At 40.1% G+C, this 27,938-nt stretch overlaps 1 protein-coding gene across 1 annotated transcript; it reads left to right on the top strand.

Moving 5' to 3' along the window:
• The first annotated feature begins 7,418 nt into the window (after window positions 1–7,418).
• rb1cc1 (RB1-inducible coiled-coil 1) lies at window positions 7,419–27,581 on the top strand. The gene is made up of 23 exons (XM_053494348.1): window positions 7,419–7,768; window positions 11,568–11,705; window positions 11,829–11,955; window positions 12,099–12,269; window positions 14,080–14,282; window positions 14,373–14,739; window positions 15,179–15,349; window positions 15,455–15,639; window positions 15,740–15,926; window positions 16,896–16,977; window positions 17,118–17,182; window positions 17,278–17,381; window positions 18,964–19,090; window positions 19,178–21,069; window positions 21,259–21,406; window positions 21,751–21,859; window positions 22,356–22,641; window positions 23,707–23,761; window positions 23,869–23,916; window positions 25,426–25,484; window positions 25,639–25,766; window positions 26,520–26,590; window positions 26,874–27,581. The coding sequence occupies exons 2-23, from the start codon at window positions 11,635–11,637 to the stop codon at window positions 26,949–26,951; spliced, it is 4,734 nt and encodes a 1,577-aa protein (XP_053350323.1). The 5' UTR covers window positions 7,419–7,768; window positions 11,568–11,634; the 3' UTR covers window positions 26,952–27,581.
• The last annotated feature ends 357 nt before the right edge of the window (window positions 27,582–27,938 follow it).

Here is a 27,938-nt window from a genome sequence, read left to right as displayed (position 1 = left end):
ATGCAGTAGCTCCTCTGCTGGTCATTTCATGGCTCTAGGAAGAGATGTGATGAAAAATGTACTTACCACAGGTAAAACAACAATAGGGGTTCTATTCAAGCTGTTTCCCTATTGAAAGGAATGACCTGGGTGCTAAAGATGCTACCTTCTCATATGCTCAGTATGAGGTGTGCACTGTGTGACTGGTTCTTATTAGTGGTCACTTTAGCTACAGTAAAATAGTTAAAGAGATACACACTCCAGTGATAAGTTAGCCTTTCATTAGTGGCCAGATATCTCTGGGCTGACCTTGTGGGCTGATCTGGAATCTGTCCCAAAGGTCTTATCGCCAAGCTTTATGAGTCAGTTGCTTGACCTTGCAGCCTTCAGTGACGATGAGCCTGCAGAAGATTTGATTATTTGGACTGGCCGGAGGCCATCTGATGATCAGACCGACTGTTTATCTGCCATGGTAGAAAAACACAGGGGGTTCCATTGTCTCAAGACAGACTGACTCGCTGGGTGGCTGACGTCATCAGCAATGGCTATATAGAATCTCCTACTATGGCATTTTCATCAAAAGGTCCTAAGGTGAGTTCCTCTTGGCCCTGGGTTTTTTTCTCGCTTTTGATTAGCAGAGATGAAATAGAAACTTTAACACTATGCAAATCATTTCAGCTCCATTGTGTTTACAGTAGACATGGTGTAATTAGGACAAGAATAAACTCCCTGAGAAGGGATAAGAAAGGAAGAGGATCCGAGATCCAAAAAGAGCGACCCATCCTCCAGACCAGCAACGGATACTGAAACAAAACAAGAGATCAAATCTACATAATCGCATGGCATTTGGCACGAGGAATGGCTTTTGAGATAAGTAGTGTTTAAAGTCTAAGGGAATGACTACGGATGCTGTGAAGAAAAAAGGATGCTAGGGATATAGTTGGTGATCATCAGAGCAGGAAGAAAAAGATAATGCCAATGGAGTACCATTCAGTAAAGAGGAGATCTCAATGAAACAGTGAGAATCCCAGAACAATTGGAACTGACAGGTTTGTCAAGATGGTGGGCTTCTTTCTCTAAATATGGAGTATTCATTGTATAGTACAACATACTGTAGATATGTCAAGAATTGGGATGGTTTGAAATCTATTATGCTACTTCTGTTTATTTATTTATGCTACCATTCCTTGGCTCAACTTTCTATAAGCCACTTTACTATCCTTGGAGCATGGTGTGCTCCTGAATATACGACACTGTCTCTTCACAGGAATGTGATGAAAATCTCAAGGTGGAAATATGCTTGCAAGTGTCACAATGTGTGTGCTTTATGCAAAATTGTCTGATTGAATTCTCTGGTAACACACAGGCAAGTAGGTAAATGAATGCACTTGTGGCATTGCCAGTTGACTACGCTGGTAAACTGCAGGTATATTTCCTGCCCTTGGACCGTCAGGGTCACCAGATCTCAACCCAAAACCTTTTTACCCAGCAATCACCACGACTATCATCAAAATATCAAGCAAAGAAATCCATCCAGGAATGCTGGTAGTCCAGCTAGGGAACGTGGAGGCTAATGGTGACCATAGTATTTATTCCCATTTTGTAAGACATTCACAGGTCAACATTCACACACTATGGGCAATAAGCCTAACCTGCATGTCTCTGGACTGTTGGAGGAAACCGGAGAGCCCGGAGGAAAGCCACCAAGCACAGGGAGAACATGCAAACTCTGTGCACACAGACCAGACGAAGGAATCGAACCCAGGACCTGTAGGTGCAAAGGCCACAGTGCTAACCTCTGAGTCATCTTGCCGCCAAATAAAGAAATATTTATGCTTATATAACATTGCTTCAATATTTCATGAAAAGATTGCCATGCAAATACATTCTTAGGAATCTTTTTTTTTCCCCAAAAGAAAATGTTTCAAAGATTGACACCCTTTGTCTCAGTAAATGAGAAATTGTATTTATACCATTATTCATATAAATAAACCAGCATCACCCCGCTAGAAAGGAAATTTCCTCGACATACAGATCTGCCATGAATATTTTATCACCCTTTAGGGGATCTCCTTCAGAACAGCAAAATACCTCAGGATCAGTATTTATTAAAAAGTCTTCTAATATGATTTTTTTTTTTTTTTTATGAAACAACTGTGTCAATTTGAGTTAGTTCTCTTGAGCAAATTTTAGATGAATTACAATTGAGTGCTGTGGAAGGAGATGAGAAAAATATTGGCTGAGTTTTGTTTGAACAGCTTTAGAGATGATCTCTGATACTGAAGTTGCGTTTTTTGGGTTTATTTGGTCAGAATCTGTAAAAGGTAACGAACATGTTATTTATTAACTGCCGCATATTTAATTCACAGAGTCTATGTATTGCATGAGCAACTTTTTATAGTGTTTGGGACGATGTAAAATTGTCCCTCCAACTTCTTTCTTGCTGATTGTTTGTGTAACTTCATCTTACCATGATGATATTTTTTATATTGTATTAATTCATTTACACTTTCGCACGTGTCAGCGAATAAGATCAGGCTTGCCATTTTACATCTCTCGGCTCGGTCTACTCTACTTGTTCAAATGCATAACTCTGTAGGGAAACATTTCTTCGAAGGAGTCTCTAGTCTTAGTGACAAACTTGGATTTTCCACTGTATTTCTTTCAAAAGAGAGGCTGGAAAGTACACGACTGTTTTTAGCTATACCATAAGGAATAATTAAGGAACTTTATGTATTGCGTATGTTTGCAAAACATTAAATGTACTATAACTAGAAACTGATTAAACTTATAAAGTGAGGTTTAAATCCTGATGATGCAACAGAAAAAATAGCTGCAATCACAGCTGTCTATGTGTTTATGTATGTATATATGTATGTAGAGAAGGGTGGATAGCAGATTTTTGTCCTCCGGCTTTCAAATAGCTTCACATTTCTCAGAAAAACACATCCTAGCCTTTTTTGTGATGTGTAAGCAAAAAAACTATAACAATTACTTTATGGTTTCCTACCTCATCAAGTATTTTACTCCATACTAACGGTCATGTGTAAAAGTTAGTGCCCCCTCTTTTAACTCTATGTTGTTTAGGTAAAAAAAAACTAATAAAAATCTTCTGATCGTACCGGCCCTTAGTATTAGACAAATACAACCTCAGATGAACAACATATGACAATATTTACTGTGCCATAAAAAATAAAGCGGAAAATAAAATAAACATGTAACACAATGCCAAGAGGGAACAATATAAACATGGCCTTAAAGAATTAATTGTTGCTGCACATAAATCTGGAAATAGGTATAAAACTATAATCATTGCCCATACGATTTTTTTAATTACTTTTATGGCTTAATTTTTTTTTCCAAATAAATAATGTCATCTGTCTAAGCTTGTATTTGATTGATACACAGACCCGCTATGATCAGATGATTTTTATTGTTTTTTTTTACAATAAAATACATAGAATTAAAAGAGGGGGATACTAACTTTTACATATGACTGTGATAGTGCTCAGTGTAAGGTTGCTGTGGTTGAGCAAAAACCCTTAACTGGCAGCTACTCATCTCGGTTTTAGTTTGTCACACTCGTAATTTACAGGTGAATGAATGTGAATGTACTTACGCTGTACTGCCGGTGGGTTTAGATGTGTGGGGGTTTTGTGCAGTCTGGTCACATACTGTAGCTGCAAAAACATGGTTTGTCACTTGGTGCGCTTACAAAATTAATTTCCACCCCAGAGGACAGACCGGTTCCCGTTCAAACCTGGAATGCAAATCAGATTCAAGTTTATGATAAAATGCTTTCAGGAGAAATCACCAAGCAGACCAGCGGTGCAAAAACTGTCACTGAAGCGGTTTTTCTACATTCCTTTGAGGCTCAAAGGACAATCAGGATCAGCAACTGATGGAAATCCTAATATATAACAGCCACTCAGGTTTCAGTATGAAGGCTACTGTATGCAGCACACTGCCGTGGGGAGGCCTGTTGTCTGCTAGCATCATTATAACAACAACATTTATTGGATGAAAATGACTTCCTTTTAGATCAAGTTATAAAACCTGCCACCTCACATTACACGTTACATTGTACTTCCCATAATAATGCACCAGGAATTGCTTGTGAATAGCAAACTCCTTTTAAAATACCCAGTAGCATATGCTAATTAGTGTTAATTAGGAGGTGGGGCAAGGGGTTCTTAAACTAAAATATATCAAAACCTGAAGCTCGACTGTTCATTAAGCCAAATCCATAAACAGTCATACCCTCTCTTGTCAAGTTACAAAGAACCCAAACTGCGTAACCCCCTCTGTTGCTATGACATCAGAACAGCACCACGTGCGATCAGGGCAGTTTCTGGAACTTCCCGCAGAGGTTCGCCTTTAAATAAAGCTTGTGTGGACAACAAGCCCTCCTCGTACGCAGCGGGGGTCCGGGTGTCCAGCCGGTCTGTAGGTCACGTGATGACCTCCCGTCTCTGTTTAGATAAGGGAACCCTACTGAGTGTTTCCACAGTGGGAATTGAGCAGCTGGTCGGAGGATCAGATGACTGTTGTCCGGTCTAAATAATACACAACGAGGATCGTTCGGCATGCTAACCTTCACTGACGACTTAGGGGTCGGTCGGCAAAAAGTTACTCTAGGAACAAAGGATTCGAGCACGGGGTCACTTCGGAGATCTGTTTCGGGAAATACGAGTCATTTAAATTAATTGTAAAACAATAAGGTACATAACAGTATGAGGATATATACATATATTCTTCACTGTATGAACACCATAAACTGCCTATCATTTTCTTACATTAAGTGGACTCCTATAGGGACTTCATCACTGGAAAGGGGGCTTAGAGGGCACTTCTTTGTGTCGTTTTCACACATAAGGCTACCAAAAAAGTTTTTGCCATGTTTTCTTACACATTGTAGCACCGCATAGGACATAAAATCCCTTTCTTTAATCTGAAGGGCAGTCTATAGGGCACTCAACCATGTTTTATTTACTGTGTCAACACCCTTGAGGGAACTTCATGTTTTCTTACATAAAGAGGAATCTATTTTTTTTTTTTTTTGCACTTAGGGGCACCTTATAGGACATTGCGTCATGTATTCTCCACTGGAGAATGCACCCTATAGGGCAATTAATCATGTTTTCTTACACTTCAAGGGCATTTATAGGGCAGTTTATTATATTTTTCGCTCTGAAAGAACACACAAAAGGGCACACTAGATGGCACGTCATAATCTTTTGACATATGTACAGGCACTCTATTAGGACACTTTACCTTCTCCTTTCTACTGTAAGGGCACTCTGTGGGGCACCTCATCTTGCTTTCCCTGTTTAAAGAGCACCCTACAGGGCACTCCAACATGCTGTCTATACTATGTTAAGGAGCCTATAGGGTACTTTTTGGTAATGCTTTGTCATACTAGCTCCTGTTGTCACCTACCAAATAGGGATTAGGATATTTGTCTCCTCTGGTTTGTTTATTATGGACCTAAATATGAAACTCCATGTGGATTCTTGTGGACAAAGCTGCCTTGCCACAATGCCTACTGATGGAAGTGTTATACCATAAAAGTACTCTTTGCAAAGAGCTAAAACGTGGATTTGGACACATCAACATGAACGTGCGGCAACACACATTCAATAAGTTGAAAATTGAAAATATTACTTTGTAATTTACAGATCATCACTGGATTATTTAACACATCAACATTACCAGAAGTTGCACATGATTTTCATACTTTTGCCTTAACTTTGCTCTAGGATTTTATTTAGACATTTGGAGCGACACAAATAAATAATAATAAAATATATAACAATAGGCAAGGCAAGGCAAGTTTATTTGTATAGCACATTTCATACATAATGGTAATTCAAAGTGCTTTACATAGAAGAAAAGAAAATAATCATAAAATGAAATAAAAGATAATAGCAATAAAACTTTTTAACCAAAACATTTTAATTTCATTTAAAATAAAAATGAAAAACGGTTTGCAAGTTAAAACTTGCAACATAGCAACACAGGGCAGCAAACATAGGTGGGAGATTACCCTGAATTTAAGAGTGAAGACTAAACTAGTTGGAGGTGTGGAGTCTGGTTACCTGTTATATAACAATTTCACAATGTCATATTCACAGTGTTATTAATATATGAACTAGGGTTTATTTGGTAGAGTTTTATAGTGTGATTGATTTTACTAGTCACCAGTGTTGGGGGCGTTACTTACTGTCTTTAAAAAGTAATCAGTTACATTACAGCGTTATTTTCTGATAAAAGTAACTAGTTTGAGTGCTTTTTCATTGCAGAAAATGAAAACTCCTTTGTGATTCCTCATGCATGTTGTTTTAGTCAAGACCTTTATAATTATTCTACCATCATCACTTAGTGAAGTTTGGCCCATAATCTGTTAACTACTAATACCCCTATCTCTCCTACTGTACGCGGTTTCGCGCGGTGGCCGTAAGCTCGGTTCATCAAGATTCACCGCGAGTTTTGGTGCTGTGATTAGGTTTCCATCTTTCCGCGCGTCGGTCCTCGCATAGTCAAACCGCAGTGGTGAGATAGGGGTGTAACAACAGGAATAACAGAGGGGGGCGGGTTATCGGGGCAGGGCTTGTAGGACGACTTTCACACACACACTAACGGATTAGGAATGACTGCTGTCTGGCTCACGGATTACATAAATTCATAAAAATGAATAACAGATTACATTTTTAAAAAATATAACTAAATAACTGAGTACCTAAATGGCCGATCTAACGCGTTAGATTACTCATTACATCCAAAAATTAATCCAAGTAAAAGTGGGTGTTTAAAAATTTTAAAATGCCTTAGAGAATACAATTAAGTAAATGCTGTACCTTAAGCTTGATATATACACTATACAGTTTTGCTAATTGTGCACAAACATGAAAAGAAAATGTAGAATTGACCTTTTATTAATTGTTAAAAAAATTCTTATGGTTATCAGGAGGGAAAAAGGCGGGGGGGGGGGGGGGGGTGGTGGTGAGGAAACGTCTGTTTGCAGCTGCTGTAATGTGATAACAGGAATGAAATTTATAACAAGAATGATGTCTCACTTCATCATCATTGTAAAAGGGACACAAGGGAAGTTGTGTCTTACTTCAACAAACAAAAACAGGCAGCCTGCTGCAATATAAGAGGAATACAATATATATATATATATATATTAATAAATCACAAAAAATGACAGGTACAATCTGAAAAGTATAAAAATACAAGATTTAGGTATAAAAGACTGAATTATATAAATAACGCTCCACAGTTAAATAGAAGTCATACAATATAAGCAAACTTAGCAGAAACATACAAATAAATGATAAAGATCATTGTGAACTGGCCTTAAGCTAATGAGGTGGCCTCTGAGTGTACTCCCTCCCAGAATGCACTGCGGTATACAATGACGTCAAGGTCGACGACAACAACAAAACACAGCAGCAGTGAAAGGGTGTTAGCCTGTTCTATTAGCTCAGGGTTAGCGGAGTAGACACGGTTTACACCCGTGACAGGGAGGATTAACAGTCGTCGGGTTCAGAGTCGTGTTTGTGAAGCGCATTTTTGAGGAACAGCGTCGGATTTTAGTCTTATGCCTGACGTTACGTGAAGAGCACAGCGCGTGAGGGTTTATCGCTAGCCTGTTAGCCGGCAAGCTAATCCCGCTAGCGTAGCGTTCTCTATGTTCAGTTGGCGTTAGCTTCGGAGTGTTAGCCCAGGAGCTCTGCTGCTGCTGCTGCTTGTCTTAACGCGAGGGATGGACATCAACGAGTAACCGGTAAATAAGGAATTATTTTTACTGAATTAACCCTTACAATAGAGTGTGTTCTGATATCTGCCATCAGTGTCTGAGGGTTAGCATCCGGGCATGACATTGTAGGCAACAGCTCGCTTTTATGACGTTTTTATTATTATTTTATGCCTAGCAAGCTAGAATTGATGGTGGGGATGGAAGTAAAAGGTTACTACAATCACTTGTATAAAGTAAAATTGTATAGGTTAGGATATTTCTGTGTATTTGGGTGAATTTCATTGTTGAACACCTTATAGAGTTACCCACTGCTGTAAGAGTCGACTCTGTATTTGAATCCGAACCGATTCTAATTCGATTCCTTATAGGATATTTAATACAGTACTTATAACTGTTCCATTCCGACTCTGATTCTGAGTCGATTCTGTGTAATACATAATAGAGAAAAACTGATTCGGTTTTATATTCAATAAACAACAACAAAAAAAAAAAAAAACAGGCGCAAAATATTTTTACTGCACTGTTCTAAATTAATATCAATAATAACCATAATCATAATTAAAATTACAATGGTATTTGTCGCATACACAACCGTTCAAAGTGAGAAATGCTAATGTGACTGTTTGTAACATGATTGTAACATGTAAGTTTACAATATGCTGGTCTGCAAAGTGATTGTGGGAGCGCTGTAGAATTGAGTCTGTATTAATTAGATAAAAATAATGCACTTAAACTAAATATAGAATTTTAAAACAAATTAAAACACATGCACAACAACAATAATACTACTATTACTAAAAAAATAATTGGTTGGTATATACTATGAGTAGTGGGGGAAAATGTAGAATTTACTCTTTAATTATTTAAAAACGATTAAAATGTACTATAGAACTTATGCAAAGAATAGACTTTCTAATAACAATGGGTTGATGTAAAACAACATTGTAGAATTAACTCTTTAGTTATAAATAAAAGAATAAAATAGAGATGTAAAACATAAGTAACCTAAAGATTTCCTATTTTAAAGGAAAATTTTAGGATTCTTCTTTGTCTTTCGGCTGTTCCCTTTCAGGGGTCGCCACAGCGAATCATAGGATTGAATATGCAAATTTACAAAATAAAGTTACAAAATACAGTGTATTTAAAATAGAAATGCATATAAACATTTATAAATTACACAGAATGTACAGAATGTGCAACGTGTAATTGTAATCAACAATAATAATTATAATCAATTTCTGAACTTGAAGAGCTGTTAACATTTTTTAAATGTATTTAAATTTTTATTCATTTCTATTTTAGATCATTTAAATTAGGTGGCAATAATACATTATTATGTACATTATTTCTGGATAAAATTTAACCTTGCAAATAGGGTGTCGTGTCTCAGTGTCATGACATACCTGAGAGATTAATAATTGTATTAGTTTCCTTTCCTTTCCGTTTTATCTGTTGAAGCGTTATGTAAACTAAAGCAGGTATATCTACTTACCAAAAATATACATCCAAGTTTAACTTGGGAGAAACTCAATGAAGGTTAATCCTAGCTCAGTGTAAATGTAATGAGCGCTCAAATCATGGTTTCAAAACGTTATTTAATGTTTCCACTTGACTAGATTTTATTGATAACCTTTAAATAAACCCATGTTATGATTATAGCTATAACTATTTATTATAATTAACTAGTTTGTGTAGGACAATAACAGGAAATTTATCTTGCAAATTGTGCACTAACATGAGCAGTGGAAAAAAACCTAAAAAACTTTAAGCCACTTTATTAATCAGAAGTCTGCATAATAAAACTCTGTTTCCTTTTTTTTTTTTTTTTTGATTGGCAAAGTATATGATCCTTTCACTAGCAGATATATAATAATTTTGTAAGTTCAATAGGCAAACATTTAGTGCAGTATTTTTACACTGCTTACAATAATTAGTTGTGTGACCCTGAGACTTAAAATCAAGCTTACACGGAATAGACTCTTAATTGTAGATTTAACATGTTTCTAAATCAAGCTAAGTTTTTCATGGAAGGAATTTGATAAATTCTTCCTTTATACAATAACTGAATGAGCACGAGAAGGAATGATAAACGACACGGAATCGACTCTTTTGAATCGAGCAGTGAATCGATTCTTTTCTTTAGACCTGGAATAGTGGAATTGAATCTTTTTTTTTTTTTGGAATCGACTCATTTTTTTGGAGTCGACTCAATCTGACAGATGCAGAAATTAGCATGGCTAAGTAAGTTAGCTAAGCGTTATTATCGCGTAACGCGTAGTTTTATCGACGTTTTAAGCGCGAACACTTCATAAAAACAGGTTTAATCGCTTTAACAGTCTTTAAGAAGGCACATTCCCGCGGTATATTTTGACGTTATGTGTGTGTGAGTGTGTGGATAAGTTATATTATTACAGACCTCGTTTGAAAGCGCGTGCTAGCTAACTCAGTGCCTGAGGTAATAACACTGCTAATGATGATTAGGGTTATTATTTAAGACACACCGTTTTAAATTGAGATTTTGAGATGAAACGCGAGGTTTAATGCTTTAAAGCGTTGAAATAATGAAGTGAAGTGCCGTCGGTGTCCTGATGGGTCACACTAACGGCCAGGAAACATCATGACTCAGCCCGAAATACTCCCTGTGTCTTACACTCAGGGTTAGTCAACTAACTCTCTCACAGCGCGCGCTCTCTCTCGCGCGCGCACACACACACACTTAGTTCAGTTCAGAAGGTTTTTATTGGTATGAAAGTTAACAAAATTATTACATTGTTGCCAAAGCAACTATAAAACATTGATTACTGTATAAATAACATCAATTTTAATTTATAAACATTCATATTTTATATCATCATAGTAGGTAATCAATAGGAAAAAAAAATCCATATTAATAACAATAATATTGATGTATTGTTAATTAGGAATATTCAGGGTGTGTGTGTGTGCACATTGATCCCTCACACACTCACACTCCTACACACATACACTCTCTCTCTCTCTCACACACATACATACACACACACACACACACACATACTTTGTCTCTCACACACACTCGATCTCTCTCTCTCTCACACACACACACACACACCCTCTCAAGCAGTGCTTCTATTAAATTGTGTTAAATATTGAATTAGAGAGCATTAACAGTTGTAACAGAGTCAATAAAACTAAAAGCACGGCTCTTAGACGAGCTGAAAGCTGAAGGCGGTGGGTTTTTCCGCTGCCTTTTTATCTTTTTTTAACTCAGATTTACTCCTCATTACATCATGTGAGAAGTTTTAAGACTGTAATATTCAGTCGTTAAGAAAGTCTCGCCCGACAGTGTTGTAGGTCTGAGGTGGAAATAAAATAAATTTTTATTTATAAAGCGCGTTTAAAACACCTTGGGCGCCGCCAAAGTGCCGTACAGTGCAATTAATAGTGCAGGAAATAATTAGGAAATAGAACTAAAGCACAAATGGAAATGCGTGTAGGATTCGTGACTTCCGCTTGTGTATGTGAAATCAAACGTTTACACACACACACACACACACACACACACACACACACACACACAGTGCCTAAGAGCTCTAAAAAGGAAAATATTTTTAGGGTTTATCTACACTATGGTTGTAGATTCCAGTAAATATTTCTCAGGCTGTTGCAGAGCGCTGACACTGATGACTCCTTCCACGGCTCCTAAAAGAACACACCATTGGCGAAGCTGAAGCTGACAGATCAGCCTGGTCCATGTGCAACTAGTTCATCATCTCGTGTCTGTAAAGTCGGGATATCATTTAAAAAAGGAAAGAAATCCTAAATCTAATGTTGTTGTTCTCCTCAGGTGAGCATCGCAGACTCTAGATGAAGGAGCCAGGCCGGGGGGAAGCTGAGCGAGCGGAGAATTCAACATGAAGTTGTACGTGTTCCAGGTCAATAACGGGAGCACGTTGACGTTTGACACAGAGCTAGCCGTACAAACGTGAGTCTGTCCACAGGACGTCTGGTGACGCATGGTAGTGTTTTTTTGTTTTTTTTTGTATGTGATGATGAGAGTTAATATCGATATTAACAGACGTGTTTATTTTTTTGCGTTGTTCTGTAGCGTTCTGGACCTCAAACATGCGATCCAGGCCAAGTACAAGATCGCCACTCAGCATCAGGTGCTGGTGGTCAACGGTGGCGAGTGTATGGTGGCCGAGAGGAGGGTGTGTAGCTACAGCGCGGGCACGGTGAGTAACGCGCATCACACACTCGGGCTACAGCGATGTCTGTATTTATGTATTTTTTACAATTTCTCTTAAATAAATTGTAAACAGCAGCATATTGTTGTTTATTTGTTGTTTTCCCCTTATTCTTTCATCTTGTGTCCCAGGATACGAACCCCATCTTCTTGTTCAACAAAGAGATGATCCTGTGTGACCGAGCGCCGACCATCCCCAAAACCACCTTCTCCATAGAGAACGAGATGGAGATGAAGGTGGAGGAGTCCCTCATGATGCCTGCGGTGTTTCACACCGTCGCCTCGCGGACGCAGCTCGCCGTGGTACCGTCTCCACGCTTTACAAGCTTTCACCACCAAGCTTATGGACCTAATGATGCACATTTCTGAACACTGCGGGCAAAATGTTTTTATAATAATTACTTTTAAAGAGGCAGAAAAAAAAAAAAAAATATATATATATATACATAGCTACATTTCAATAAATTAGAATATTATGGAAAAGGTTTTTTTCCATAATTTATGTCACTTACTTACTCACTCACTCATCTTCTATACCGCTTTATCCTGTATTCAGGGTCACGGGGACCTGGAGCCTATCCCAGGAGGCTTAAGGCACGAGTCAGGGTACACCCTGGACAGGGTGCCAATCCATCGCAGGGATGAAACACACACTTACACACTCATTCACACACTACAGGCAATTTTAGAAACACCATTTAGCCTAATCTACATGTCTTTGGACTGTGGAAGGAAACCGGAGTACCCGGAGGAAACCCACCAAACAGGGGGCGAACATACAAACTTCACGCACACAGATACAGGAATCGAACCCGGACCCTGGAGGTGCACCACCGAGCCGCCTAATTAACATCATATTTTAAATATTTTATGTTCATATATTCTAGGTTCAAGAGAAATATTTTAAACCTTTTTTTTTTTTTTAATCCAGTACAGGTACAGCGGTTCTACAAACATTTGTAGACGCAAACAAATCGTGAAAGTAGTTCATGTGTATTTTACCAAATAAAAAATACACTGCAGTGCACCAGATACCAATATTTTTATACAATTATATACAGTATTTTTAGTGTGTAAGTGAATGTATAAAATTCGGTCCGGTATAGTGTGTGTGTGTGTGTGTGTGTGTGTGTGTGTGTGTGTGTGTGTGTGTGTGCGACGACACTCCAATACATGCCGTCTGGGATTTCCCTCGCGATTTAAAGGCGCAGAGACAACACTATTACATTTGACGTGAGATTACTTTCTTTAGAAGAATTGGTTAAGTTCTTTGGCCCCATGATGGCAGTGTGGGGAAATTGGACAGGGATTTAGTTTAGAGTGGATTGGTATGATTTACATTGTATATTCGTGTCAAAGGCGTATAAGGGCCCACTTTGCTGGACTTGAACTGGAACAGAACTCGTTCGTAAGTCTCGAAGTCAACCTGTCTCTCAGAATATTAGAATAGTTTCCTAAGATCAATAAAAAAGATTTACAATACAGAAATGTCTAACTTACTGAAATATACTGTAAGTATGTTCATCTGCAAATCACCACAGACTGTGGAAACTTCACACTGAACTTCAAGCACTCAAGAACTTAGATTTTTAAATGAAACAAAATTTACTTTTATCTTAAAAGAGCTTCCTCTTTAGCCTTAAGGTAGTCTATGATAAGACGCTGCTGATGGTGTCTCTGATTCAGAAGTGGCCTGATACAGTTCTTGCCTGTTTCCTGAGCATGTCTCTGTTTGTGGTGGCTCTTGACGCACTGACTATAGCCTCATACGTCATACAGTGACTTGAATCGGCTTTTCTCGTCAGTCAGTCTGTTTTGCATTTGAGTTGGAGAAAGGTTGCACTTACTTTATGATCCTACAGGTACTGTAAACTGTAAACTATTCGCACGTTGGCAGGCAGCACAGCGATCCTGCATGATAGGAGCGAATTAGCCGAGATAATAAAAATTAAAGCAAAAAAAAAAATGCTTGGATTTTTTTTTTCCTTGACGTTTAATAAATCTATAATATGTGAGAGTTTCACTTTTTTTATTTAAATCACACCCTCAAAAAACAAAAAAAACTTTTCTACAATATACTTTTCATGACCGGCATTTCTTTTTTTTTTTTAAGGAAATGTTTGAAGTGGCCAAGAAGTTGTGTTCCTTCTGTGAACGCCTGGTCCATGACGAGCACCTCCAGCACCAGGGCTGGGCCGCCATCATGGCCAACCTGGACGACTGCACCACCTCCTACCAGAAGCTGCTCTCGAAATTTGACATGGCCTACACTAATTACCAACAAGATTTTGAGGACATCAAGCTCAAGTTGACAAAGTGAGTAGCGCTAGACAGCTGTGCAGAAACTGCATGCTTTTTTTTTTGGTTTTCGTTATAAAAAAAAGGGTAACCTTTCACCTCGTCCAGGCTCGGGACTGCCGTCTCGGTCATGGCGAAGATCCCTCTTCTGGAGTGCCTGACCCGCCACAGCTACAGAGAGAGCTTGGAGAAGTCCTCCTCCCCCCGCCCCAGGTCTGACGACGGAGACGGAGGCCAGACGGGTTCTACGGAGGTCCAGAGGAGCCAGAAGTCTCCTGTAGAATCGGCGGATCAGGACAGAGCGCGGAGCAGCGGGCTGCAGGAGGCGCTGCTGGAGGAGGATGAGGATGAGGAAGACCCTGATAAAACGGACGCGCCTTCGTTTAACGTCACGCTGCTGGACTGGATCAACGTGCAGGACCGACCCAACGACGTCGAGGCCGTAGTGAGGAAGTGCTTCGATTCCATCAACAGAGTAAGCGCCGAGGTCGTTCCGGAAAATGGGTAGAACATGATGACACTGCGGCGCTAATTCTAGATTTACAAATGATTGTGTGTTTGTGTTAGAAATTTATTTGGATAAATTAGTGTACATCTTTTCGTATTCAATTTTTTTTTTTTTTTACTTATAGATTTATTATTATCAATATCAGTTAATTACATCGTTACACCAAGTCAGTACGTTCGAAAAAAGTATGTTTTTCATTTTATATCAACACCCGATATAGTCACTCTCTGTCCTGAAACACAAAACCAAACTTCGATTTATGGACGTAAGTTTGTGAATACCGGGATCGTATTTACCCCCAGCAGAGAGTTTTTACCCCCTCCTCCCCAACTTCATTTACATAACGTCTGCGATCGTTTGCATTTTCCGTTGTCTCACGTGTTCGCACATGTTTTGATTTCTGTAGCTCGATCCACGGATTATCCAGCCGTTCCTCGTAGAGTGCCGGGACACGATCACCAAACTGGATAATCAGAACATGAAGGCCATAAAGGGACTCGAAGACAGACTGTATGCACTCGACCAAATGATCGCCAGCTGCAAGAAGCTAGTCAATGAACAGAAGGAGCTCGCTCAGGTATGGTGTGTGTGTGTGTGTGTGTATATTTTTAAGTTTATCTTTACAGGAACATGGTACGAGTTGTATATTGTCTTATTAGTCACAAGCTCTCATTTTGAACAGGGATTTTTAGCCAATCAGATGAGGGCTGAAAACCTGAAGGACAACTCGGTGCTGCCGGACCTGTGTCTGAGTCATGCCAACCAGCTGATGATCATGCTGACCAACCACAGGAAGCTGCTGGACATTAAGCAGAAGTGCACGACTGCCAAACAGGAACTGGCCAACAACCTGCAAGTTCGTCTCAAGTAAGGAGCCCGCCTTGGACCCAGACAGTAACGGTAGTGTTTTGAGTGAGTCCCCGGTGTCAGGCCACGTGTGGAGACGCTGACGTGTCATTTTCTGTAGATGGTGCTGCTACGTGATGCTGCATGCGGACCAGGATGGCGAAAAGCTGCAAGCGCTGCTGCGCCTCCTGACCGAGCTGCTGGAGCGAGTGCGTGTGGTCGAGGCCCTCAGTACCGTCCCACAGATGTACTGCCTGGCCGTGGTCGAGGTTGTGCGCCGTAAAATGTTCATTAAACACTACAGAGAGGTGAGCTTTTAAGTCCGGATACATTTATCGTTTCTGTTTCTCTCCACGTTAAATATAAACAGATAAGAGCTGTAGCGTATCGTACTGTACAGTATACATTTGCCTTCTTTTATTTACTTATTTTGTTAAGGGTTATGTATTAAGCTTTAAAATGAAACTACAGTGGAACCTTGGATTACGAGTATAATTTGTTCCGGAAGCGGGCTCTTATTCCAAAATTAAATTTTCCCATAAGAAATAATAGAAACTAAAATGAAACACGACAGGCTGATACAGAGAGGGAGAGAAAAAATGGATCTTTACCCTCTAATGAGACTTGCTTTTGCTTCATATGCACAAGCGTTGTACAAACACAAAATAAAATATGTTTCTCACACACACACACACACACACGTGGTCACAGTGTTATAGTAAACAGTACACGGGTGCACGGATGTTAATTATACCAGTAAGAGATGTGCACTAAGACCCAGCAGGGGAGACGATTACACACAATTACACAGCGCAAGAGAGATAAAAACTGTTGGCTCAGTTGTGATCACGTGACGCGCGGCGTCAAAACAAGAAGCGCATGCTTCCATGATACAAGTACATGATACTCTGTGTAAACCAAGACAATGCTCGTTTTTCAAGTCAAAATTTATTATAAATCTTTGCTCATCTTGCGGAACACTCGTAAACCGCGTTACTCGTAACCTAAGGTTTCACTGTATAGTGTTTTGGAAGCAGATTTAGGATCTAAACTATAAATATGGACATTTATAATCCATATTTATATATTTACTTTTGGGCCACATTTGACAATTCGTGGGTTCTGTAGGAACATAACCCTTGCCAGCTCTACTAGGGTGTATGAGAATATAGATAAAATCCCAGATCTGTCTTATTCACACCTAGGAGCTACTAAATGTTCTGCTCTTACTGCTTTCTCCACTTTGTGTGTTTTGTTTTGTTTTTTTTCCTCTGCAGTGGGCCAGTGCTCTGGTGAAAGATGGGAAGAACCTCTATGAGGCCGAGAAGGCCAAACGCGAGACATTTGGCAAGCTGTTCAGTGAGTATGAGCTTACTCTGTGTGTGTGTGTGTGTGTGTGTTTTCTCCACAAATCTGCTGAGCTTCATGTCAATATGGATAACGTCTGGAGGGTCTGTCTGAAGCAGTTCTTTACTAAACGACCGTACTTTGTCTCGTAGGGAAGTCGTTCCTCAGGAATCGCTTGTTCCGAGGACTCGACTCATGGCCTCCTTCGTCGTTTTGCGTAAGTGTTTAAACGCATCGTTGTATAGTTCGTGATTTATTTATTCATTTAACCCCCTCCCTCTTTCTGAACGATTTTTTTCTCTCCTTTTCCAGACAAGAAAGCCTCGCAGGTTCGACTTTGAGCTTCCGGACATTTCCCTGAACGACCTGCAGTATCTGAAGAGCTGCTGTCCGGCTGAAGTGCAACCTTTTCTCAGGTAAGGAAGTAATTTTAATAGAAGATTTGTTAGACGTGCTGTTATGGGAAACCGACCAACAGGTGGTAGAAGAGCAGAGCCGAGTTATTTTTGTTCCTCGTATACAACAGCAATTTGCCATCTTATTACTATTTTGTAATTTAGTGCAAAACAGCCACAGAGTGTGATTTTATTTTTCTGTGCTTTCCAGGATTCATTTCCTGGACTAAAACACCAGTCATAGCTGTACTTTATTCTGTCTTATCTTTTGTGGCACTTTGTTGTATTTTTATATTCTTGTAATACTCTTTGTATACGACAGCAAATTTCCACCTGTTTGAAAGAACGACACATTGTACAGTTTAATACAGATACAGGTATATTTAACATTGTGGAATATACACAAAACAAGTTTTGTTTAGAACTGTTATTACTACTTATAACTGTAAAGCATATACTTTTGACTAAGTTTTAATACCATAAGAAAACAATTTCTACCAGAATAAAATTTAAAGAATTTATTTCGCAAGACGAAATCAGAAAAACTTGAACAATTTTTTGCAAAAGTGCACCTAAAGAACCTTGTGTAAAATCTTGTTATAATGTAATATTTATTTATTTATTTATATTAATATTATTATTATTATTATTATTATTATTTATTATTATTCCTTTTTTCTATAAGTTGGTTTAATGTTTAATATGTATCTGCCATGAAATATCCTGTAACGCCAATATGGCAATAAACCCTAATACAAACAAACAAAACAAACAAACTTATGACATAGCAGGTGTAAACCGTGATTCCCCTTACAAGACATTTCTTTATCCCCTGAACACAAAACAAACGCAGCCTGCCAAGTTGCCAAGAAGCCACCAAGTCATGTCATAGTCGTTCCCAGGAATAACTGCCTGGGGTAAAGATTCTCTGAATTAGCATTTGGAGATTAGCACTTGGGATTTGGTTGCTATGCTTCCCAGGATTATTTGTTTGGGCTTTAGCTTTTAGGTCTTGGACTTTGTATCCTGGTACTTGTTTTCTGTGCTGCCCTGAATTAATGGCTTGGGCCCTTGGTTCCAGTGCTTCTCTGGATTACTAGCCAAGCCTTTTGCTTCCCGGCCTTCGCCTTAGGCCCTTAGCTTTTGGGTTTTCACTTTTGGACTTTGTATCCTGGGTCTTGTTTCCCGTGCTTCCCTGAAGTAATGTATTGGGCTTTAGTTTTTGGACCTTGGTTCCTGTCATTCTCTGGAGTGATTGTCTGGGCTTTCGCTTTGGATCTTAAGCTTTTTTTGGCTTTTGCTTTCGGTTCCTGATCCCTAGTTCCTGCACCTAGGCTTCCCAGGATTAATCTCCGTCCAGCTGTAAGATTCTGGACTAAAGTACCAGATTTAATTGTTTTCTGTGTTTTAATTGGTGCTTTAGTCCAGGAAATTCATCCTGGTTTCTGATGCCTGCTTCCTGATCCTTGGTTTCTGTGCCTTGACTCCTGTGCCTAGGCTTAATTTCCTGGACCAATTAAAATTTTGCCAGACAGTGCTCTAGGTCACCCTGTTATATTTCTGTACTCTTGCCATACTCATACTTGTGTCCATTTTGCTTCAGGGTTCCATCACTATGTGATTTTGAGCCATTAAACCATCATACAGAAGCTCTTCACCACCTAGTACAAGCAGCCCGGAGTGTAGACGAGATGTCTCAAACCATCACAGACCTACTGAGCGAACTGAAGGTACAACCATATTTTATTTTAACTTAATTTAATTTATTTTTTTTTACCTTGCCTGACTTATGACCAGTTTTTGCTCCGTCCTTCAAGGTGTCTGGAAGCCAGAGTACACAGAGACCCAGCTCTGAATGCAGAACAGAGACCACCCCCACCTGTTCTAAAACCCCACCCCCGCTGAGTATACTGACTCCACCCACTCAGCCGCGCTCCCTTCCCGCTGCATTAGAAGACCTGTCCCCTGACAGCATTGACGCCCATACGTTTGACTTCGAAACCATAGGACATCCCAACATGGACCCTGTGCTCCAGCAAGGCTCTCTGGACCTGGACTCTTTAGCCGAGAGCCCGGAGTCGGACTTCATGTCGGCGGTCAACGAGTTCGTCATTGAAGAGAACGTTACCTCACCCAATCCTATTAGTGACCCCACGAGTCCTGAGATGATGGTCGAGTCTCTCTACTCATCCGTCATCAACGCTATAGACAGCAAGAGGATCCAGGACACGACCATGCTCGAGAAAGAGAACTCTAGAATCATGACCCTCAGGCTGACCGTGGACCGGTACCGGTCGGCTGCCGAGGAGTCGCAGAGCAACATGAGAAAAGTCAAGGACGACCTCTGTCACTTCCAAGGACTCGTCCTGAAAGAACAGCGCGACTTCGGCTTCGCCTTGAAGAAGATGAGCACGGAAATTCACGCAGTAGTCAACAACATTAAACGGCGTCAGGAAGAAGAGCTTGAGGAGGAACACCAGAAAGAGCTCCAACAGCTGAAAGACGACCACGAAAAGCATGTCCTCAGGCTTAACGACGAGCTGGAAGGGAATCACAAGATCGTCCGGGACGTTCAGAGGGCCATGCTCAACCTCGAAGGACTCGTGGAGAGGAAGGAGAAAGAGCTGGCTCAGATGGAGGGCGAGAGGGAGCGCTCACTGCAGGAGACGCGCAACATCCACCAGTTGGCCATCCAGGAATTGGACAAGAAACTGTCTGAGCAGAGCAAGGCGCTTCAAGAAGTCCTGCACTCCAGAGATGCTCTCGCCAGCCAGTTGGACGGCCTGCAAGCCGAGGTCGAGAAGAAGGTACGCCAGGAAATGGAGCGCGCCGAGAAGAACCATCTCCAAGAGTTGGAGGCTCGTCTCAGAAAAGATCACCAGGTGGAATTGGAGGTCATGAAAAGCGAAAACCTAAGTGCTCTAGACAGCTTGGGCGTCGAGCACCAAGCCAAGCTGAAGGAACTCGCGGAATCGCACTTGATCGAGCGGAAGGAATACGAGTGCCGGTGTAAGGACTACGAGGCACGTGTGAGTGAGCTCGCCGACACCCGCTGCAAACTAGAAATGGAAATGGCGCTTAAGGAGACCGAAACGGAAGATCTCCGCTTGCAGTATGAAGATGCCAAGACCCAGCACGAGGACGCACTTAAGGCCGAGATGGACTCCCGAACACAGGCGCACCAGCAGCAGGTTGAGGTGTTGCAGCAGCAGCTCCAGAAGAAGAACGAGGAGTACGAGCAAGGCCTTGCCGAGCTGCGCGCGCTCATGCGCCTTGAGAAGGACCACTGCATCTCGGAGCTGGTAGAGCGGCACGATGAGGAGAGCACGCTGCTGCGCCACGAGTTCTCCGCGCTCAAGCAGAAGTCTCAAGATGCCGAGAAGGACTGCGAGGAACGCCTACAGGAGATCCAGCGCCAGCTGGAGGACCAGCTTAAAACCTTAAGCGAGGAACGGGAAGAGGAGCAGAGGGCGTTCAGGGACAAAGAGCGCGACCTGGAGAGCGCAATCAGCGACCTGCAGGCTGTGAACTCGCTTCTGTCGGGGCAGCTGGAGCAGGAGCGTCAGGAGGCCCGCAGAGCGCTGAAGGAGGGTGAGGAGGCGGAGGCGGTGAAGGACGCCTTGATGCAGAAGGAGGAGCTGGAAGCGAGACTATTAGGGAAAATTAACCTACTTGAAACGCAACTCGAAGAAAGACGATCCACTGACAAGTTAGTTGAATCATTTCATCTTATTTCAACTTAGTGGATCCTTAGAGTGTCCAAGCTTGTTTTATTTATTTTTCAAACTTTTCAGTTACGAGCGAATAAAACGTAATTTCTAGGAAGCCTGATTTTATTTTTAGTTAGGCTCTCTGTACACATCAGCTCACTGATTAAAACCTGTCTGCGATGTTGCAGAGGAGCTGAGGCTGGAGGTGGGGACATCACGCTGCAGCAGAGGCTGGACGAGGAAAGAGCGTCCCTACTGGGCAAGCTGGAGCTGCTGGAGAAGAAGAAGAACGAGGAGCTGCAAAACCTGAAAACCTCGCTGATCGCTGAGCAGCAGGTAGGAGATGAAAGGAGACGGAGCTCTGTGTGAGTAACGTTCCTCAGGTTAATGCGAAGGGATTTCCGTCTCCACGTAAACTGTCCAGTTGAATAAACTGCTTGATGAGTTCTAAAAGTAGCTTATTAAATTATAAAATAAAAGGTTAAACACCATCTCCCATAAATAAAAAAATCTTTAGTTATTTATTTTAATACTTCTGCATTGCTAAATGTTTGCCTTCTGGATTTAATGGTTCCTTTGGAGTTTGCATCAGTACTGATACCAGGGCTAGACGTCAGTCTGTATATGTGTGTGTATGAGATAAGCACGTTTATTGAACCTGAACGTCTCCTCTTCTACAGACGAATTTTAACACTGTTCTCACGAGGGAGAAGTTAAAGAAGGAGCAGATCATCAGCGACCTGAGCGAAAAACTGAAGAAGGTGTTGCTGCAGCAGGAGAAGGATAAGAGTACGTTTTTAATTGACAGTCTTAATTATGATGACAAGTGCTAAAGACATGACTTAATATTAATAACACAGGACGTGTGTGATGGTGTGGCGGGGGGGGGGGGGGAATTTCGGAAAATCCTTAACGAGACAGAGTTCACAGTCCAGTACAGTGGAAAACAGCTCTGAGACATACTGGCCTCTGGGATTTCCCTCGCAGTTTAAAGGCGCAGAGACAACACTGTTACATTTGACGTGTGAGACTTCCTTAGGCGCGATTACGGTTTTTGTCCACATGATGGCAGTGTGGGTAAAGGGGACAGAGATGTAGTCAAGTGGATCGATATGCTTTACTTTGTATATTCGTGTCAAAGGTGTATAAATCTCCCTTTGTCAGACTTAGGAACAAATTCAACTTATGAACGTGCTCCCAGAACTGAACTCGGTCGTAATTAGAGGACTACCTGTATCTCAGAATGTTATAATCAATAGCTGACAAGCATGTCTTCCACCTCCAGGTTTGATCGAGACCCTGTCTGAGGACCGCGCCTCCATCCTGCAGGAGAAGAAACACCTAGAGGAGGAGCTCAACCGTCTAAGGAGCTCCGCCCTCGTCTCCTCCACTTTTTTTGTGCCCAATCCCATCGCTGTTGCCGTAGAGACGGCCGGAGCCTACGGTGGGGCCGGTCCTGCCGAACTCACCACCCGGGCTGCGCTGGATTCGGAGAGGCTGGGGTCCGTGGCCGCGCTGCGAGATGACGATCGGGTGGACTCTGCTGTCGACGCCAGCATGATGACCGTCCAGTAGGTTTTACATACATAATATGGACAAAATCACACACACATGCACATAGTTAACCCTTGACACTGTAAAGTGTGTGTGAGACAAATTAGATGACAGACAGAGAGAGAGAGAGAGAGAGAGAGAGAGAGAGAGCATCCTTTATTTCTTTGATCAGACTGTGGAGCATCAGGAGATGATGGCAGAGAGAGACCAGATTCAAAAGTAAAAAAATTTTTAAAGGTTTAAACATCTGATGCAGATCACACCAACCAGACCAAGAGTGCAGCATGAAAGTAATTTGACTCTTGAGAGAGAGAAAGAAAGAGATGCTGTTACGATGTACAGCAGTACCTCCGCATGCGAAAGCCCCGCCCCTCACGAATTTTCATCTTAAAAGCTGAAATTTTGCAAGAAATTTACCTCAGCATACAAAGCATTTTCACGTTTGCATAAGTTGCGCGTACGTCCGGGAGCCGTTCAAAACATTCCGTTAGTGAACAACGTATAGCGCCCTGGGTCCCAAAAAGATAAGGGAGCCGCTTTCAGTTTGGTTTTTAAAGCAGCTGGTGCCAAGAGGAATCGTAAATTAAGGTTAAGTGAGGTTTAATGTCTGTTTATTTCATATTTTACTTAATTCACGATACACCTCTCTTTTAAATGCTATGATTGTTTTTTGTATGCAATAATATGATGCTAATATATTGGTAATATTTTTGGGAGGCTGGAACGGATTATCTGCATTTATATTATTTTTTGGGGAAATGCGTTTCACAATACGAAATTTCATCTTAAGAACTCGTCTTCCTGGACAGATTAAATTCGTAAAGCTTTACAGGACAGTTTACGGGACGGATTAAGTTGGTATGCCGAGGTACTTCTGTAATTATTTATTCAGTGCTGCTTTTTGTTTTTTTTAACCTTTTCCTTATTGAGAGATCTTTCTCAGCTCGGCACACTCATTTCACCACAAAAGAATCAGACACCTGAATTTCACTTCGGTTGGTAAATCTGCAGAGAGCTATGATGATAGAAACGAAAAGCACCTTTAATCTCGTCTGTAATTCACCTTGTGTGTTTTCTCGTAGCGATAACGCAGCAATGCTATCGGAGGAGAAGCAGCGGATACTGATGTTGGAACGAGTGAGTAGATCTTCCTCTCTTAACACTTTAAGTCTCCCTGTAACTTTAAAGGTGGTTTAAGGTAACCCCACGATGTGTTTTAATTTTTTTGGCTGACTCTCTTACAGACGCTGCACATGAAAGAGGAGGAGAACAAGAGGCTCAGCCAAAGACTGGTGCGTGTTCTACGGTCACGTTTAACACCCCCCCCCCCCCCATTAATACATCGCGTCCTGTTTATTTCAAATCCGATGTTGTTACAGCCGGATAGTCTGAACCCTAATACGCAACACGTCTAATGAGCAACAAAATCAACAAGCGAGACGAGCGCGGTGAAGCGGAGGGGCGTGTTAATGTGCGAGCGGTGGAATTAAAGGACTCTGTGTCGTGCAGGGTGGAAAGAAAGTCACATGATCAGCACACAGGGTTCATCTTTTTATTTATTCATCCAGGACCCGGAGGAACTTGTGTCCAGATGAGACAAGATGATAAATGTTTGCTTACAAACACCACTAGGTGGCACTGTAACCAAATTAAATGTTGCCCTGACCTTCGCTCATGGCCTCCTTTTAGTTTACTGTATTTAAATCCACAGTACACATATATTTTTTTAATGTATTTTTAAAAAAACTTGACTTTTTATATAAATACAGCGCCCTCCATAATCAGTTCATACATATTTGTTTTTTTGGTTTTTTTAGTTTGTTCGTCTCTAAACGACTGCAAAGTACTGCCTCTTTTGTATTTTAAACGTGAGCCACTTGGCAAGTAGTAAAACTGAATGAGGAGTCACAGACACAAATTGCCGGTTAGCTGGTCAGAGGGGCGAAAGAAAATGTTACGGTGTCAAGAAGGACAAGACGGGGACTAAAAATAGTTTTGTTTTTTGTTTTTTTCCCCTAGATAAGGAGAAGAGAGGCAAAGAGAGCCTATAATAGAATGGCTTGCGTTCTCAGATACACACAATCTGCGATTGTAAAAAGGAAATTAGGCCCAGCTTGTGAAACGGTGATGTAATTTATTCTGAATGAGGTGGACCATTAAAAAAGGTGTTTGGTGACCTTTAGATTTTCACTTTAAACACATTTTTAACTTTCTTCCTTACATTTTTGAAGTTAAATATTCTCCAATATTTTATATATATAACGCGACTCTTTTAAATTCTCAACTCTGATTGGTCGGAAGGTGTCGGTAAATTTTTCTGTAACATGACGAATCACGTGTTTGTGATAAACTTCTTGTGCTAGGTCATCGTTGCTATGGTTACAACAATGCGGCTCTACATATTTTGTTTATAATAATTATTAATTCTAATAATAAACATAATAGGAAAACAGATGAAAGGAGTCTCCAGTGTCAGGGCTTTAAAGCAGTCAACGTTTTGTCCCATCTTCAGGTCAGACTGGCTTCTTAGTATCATAAAAAGCTGTGCGTTCGTTTGTTTGTCTTAGTTTTTTTAAAGTGAAGTGTTTCATGATTGTTTAACACAGAGAATGTAGAACGTCTGTGTTTTTTAATAAATAATTAAATTAAATTTAAAAGTGGTTAAATATGACTGTTGCTTTGACAGAGGGAAAAAAAGGAACAATTCAAGGTTAAGTTTAACAGTTTATTATTTTTTTCTTTGCTTTTTTCTTTCCTTATTTTTTCTTTCCTAACGTTAACTAATCTGTTGTTGTGTTTAGATGTCCCAGAGCATGTCCTCTGTGTCCTCACGGCACTCGGAGAAAATCGCCATTCGAGAGTGAGTCTTTCATTTGTACTTTTTATTTTTTTTTTTGTTTTTTTTTTAACCCAGTGTTCTTTCCTTCTTAATTTTTTTTTAACCCTGTGCTTAGATTTTTTTAATATTTATTTATTTATTTATTTTTATTTTTTATTTTTCTCCTCCTCTGCAGTTTCCAGGTTGGTGATTTGGTCCTGATAATCCTGGACGAGCGGCACGATAATTACGTACTGTTCACGGTCGGCCCCACTCTCTACTTCCTGCACTCAGAATCTCTCACTGCGCTGGACCTCAAGCCGGGTGTGTACTTGCGCCCACACACACACACACACACACACACACACACACACACACACACACACACACACACACACACACACACACACAGAAAAAAAACACCTTTTACACCTACATCAGCTGATCAGTTAGGAGTGTGTGTGTGTGTGTGTCCCAGAGGGAACCAGAATCAGCAGAGCGACTCTGTGTCCTTGTATTGAAATTAACTGTGCAGGAATTAATAACATTTATTATTATATAAAAAAGCAAAACATAAAACCAGAAACAGTTTTAAAACAGTTTTTAAACGGTTAACAATATCTGTTTACTGATTAGTGTATAATATAAAGTAAATGTAAAGTCCAGTATGTGTGTGTGTGTGTGTGCGCATAAAAGGTTATTTGTTTTAGTAACTGTTTTTATTATTATTAAACAAAAGAACAGGTTGGCATAAATATAAACTGATTTTGATTATTGACACTTTAAATGGAATTGTTTACATTTTATAAAAAAAGAAAAGAGGGTTATAAATCAATAGCGCACACAATCATCATAATTAAGAAGAGACGCCTAAGAAGGTGTTAATGCGGCTGGATGCCTCTGCCGTGAAGTTACGACCCTCCATCAGAGATGGATTATAATAAATTGTCCACAAAAAAAAGCATTACTTTGTAACACTCACTTTCATCTAAACACAACTAACTTACACACCCTTGTTAGTGCTACTAGTCTCACACACTTTTTAAAAATTTATTTATTTATTTATTTATTTTTTAGCCACTGGCGCGACGAGGCGACCCTGGGTCCTTGGGAAGGTCATGGAGAAGGAATATTGCCAGGCGAAAAAGGTGAAAACATTACAATTATTATTATTATTAATAATTTTATTTTGCTTTAAATAAAGCTTGAATCTGGTAAAGAAAAACAAAAAAAAAATCCACATTCACATATTTCTTGTGATGGATTTTAGAAAGGTGTTAAGTGTGACCTGATCTGCACCTTGAAGCATAAGTGCTATCATTAACAGCAATTACGTCTGCTTAATTGTATGTGTGTGTGTGTGTGTGTGTGTGTGTGTGTGTGTGTGGTGTGTTTTTTTTTTTTTTGTTTTTTTTTCCTTCCTTTTTCCAGGCCCAAAACCGCTTTAAAGTTCCTCTGGGCACCAAATTCTACCGCGTAAAAGCCGTGCCGTGGAACAAGAGGGTGTAACGTTGTGTATTAAAACAAGAAAAAAAAAATTAAAACAAACTAGAATGTTTTTATTGCTTTTTTTTTCACGGCCATCTTATCATCAAGCATCGCTCTGAAATTGTTTCATCACAGAACGACAAACCGTTATCATCACTACTACTACTTTATTTAAGTTTTTTTGCCGATATGTTTTTATTATTATTATTATGTTTTTTTTTTTCTTTTTTAAATACCTCTGTTTGTTTAGAGGTTTGTAAATGTGGACCAAAATATTGAGCCTTGAAAAAAGGCGAGTCTGTAAAATGAACAAAATCATAAATCTATTTGGAGGATATATAAATATATATATATATATATACAGTATATATTAGTTCATTATAATTATTAATATGATTTTGCTCAGTGGTGGGTGGAGAACGTGACGGATGGCGTCACTACGAAATATAACACGAGTGAGGTTTTAAAACTCATCATGTATTGTAAAATGTTTATGAGCGAATGTTCACGGCATGCATACACACACACACACACACACACGTTTTCTTTAACTCTGGACGTGTCATAAGCGGATATTAGGTTCTGAAAGAAATTTTAAAAAAATAAAGTCACCCGACGACGCAGTCTCTCCTCACACCCCCCCCCCTTCATGCGATATAAAAAATAATAATAATAATAATAATAAAAAAAAAGAAAATGTAATTAAATAATGCACTTTGGGAGACGTGTTGATTCCAAAAGGGGAGCAGTTGTGCTGGCGGGAGAACGAGCGCAAAAAAAATGAAACTAATTAGCAGCACATATCTTCCCACTGTTAGAGAACGTCAACGTGTAGAGACGGAATACATCCTGTTCGTTGATGTGTGTTCTTCTTCTTTGGATTAAAACATGACATTGTATATTATTCATCAAATTGCACAAGACAAAAAAAACATTACTGTATTGTAAAAGAGTTTTCAAACAATAAAGGTTTGACCCCACCTACTCTGAGTAGCTGATTATTTAAAA

The sequence above is a fragment of the Clarias gariepinus genome, chromosome 4 (genome assembly GCF_024256425.1).
Source record: "Clarias gariepinus isolate MV-2021 ecotype Netherlands chromosome 4, CGAR_prim_01v2, whole genome shotgun sequence".
Taxonomy (NCBI): domain Eukaryota; kingdom Metazoa; phylum Chordata; class Actinopteri; order Siluriformes; family Clariidae; genus Clarias; species Clarias gariepinus.
Note: the sequence above shows the minus strand (reverse complement) of the source record. Positions and strands in the feature narration are given on the sequence as shown.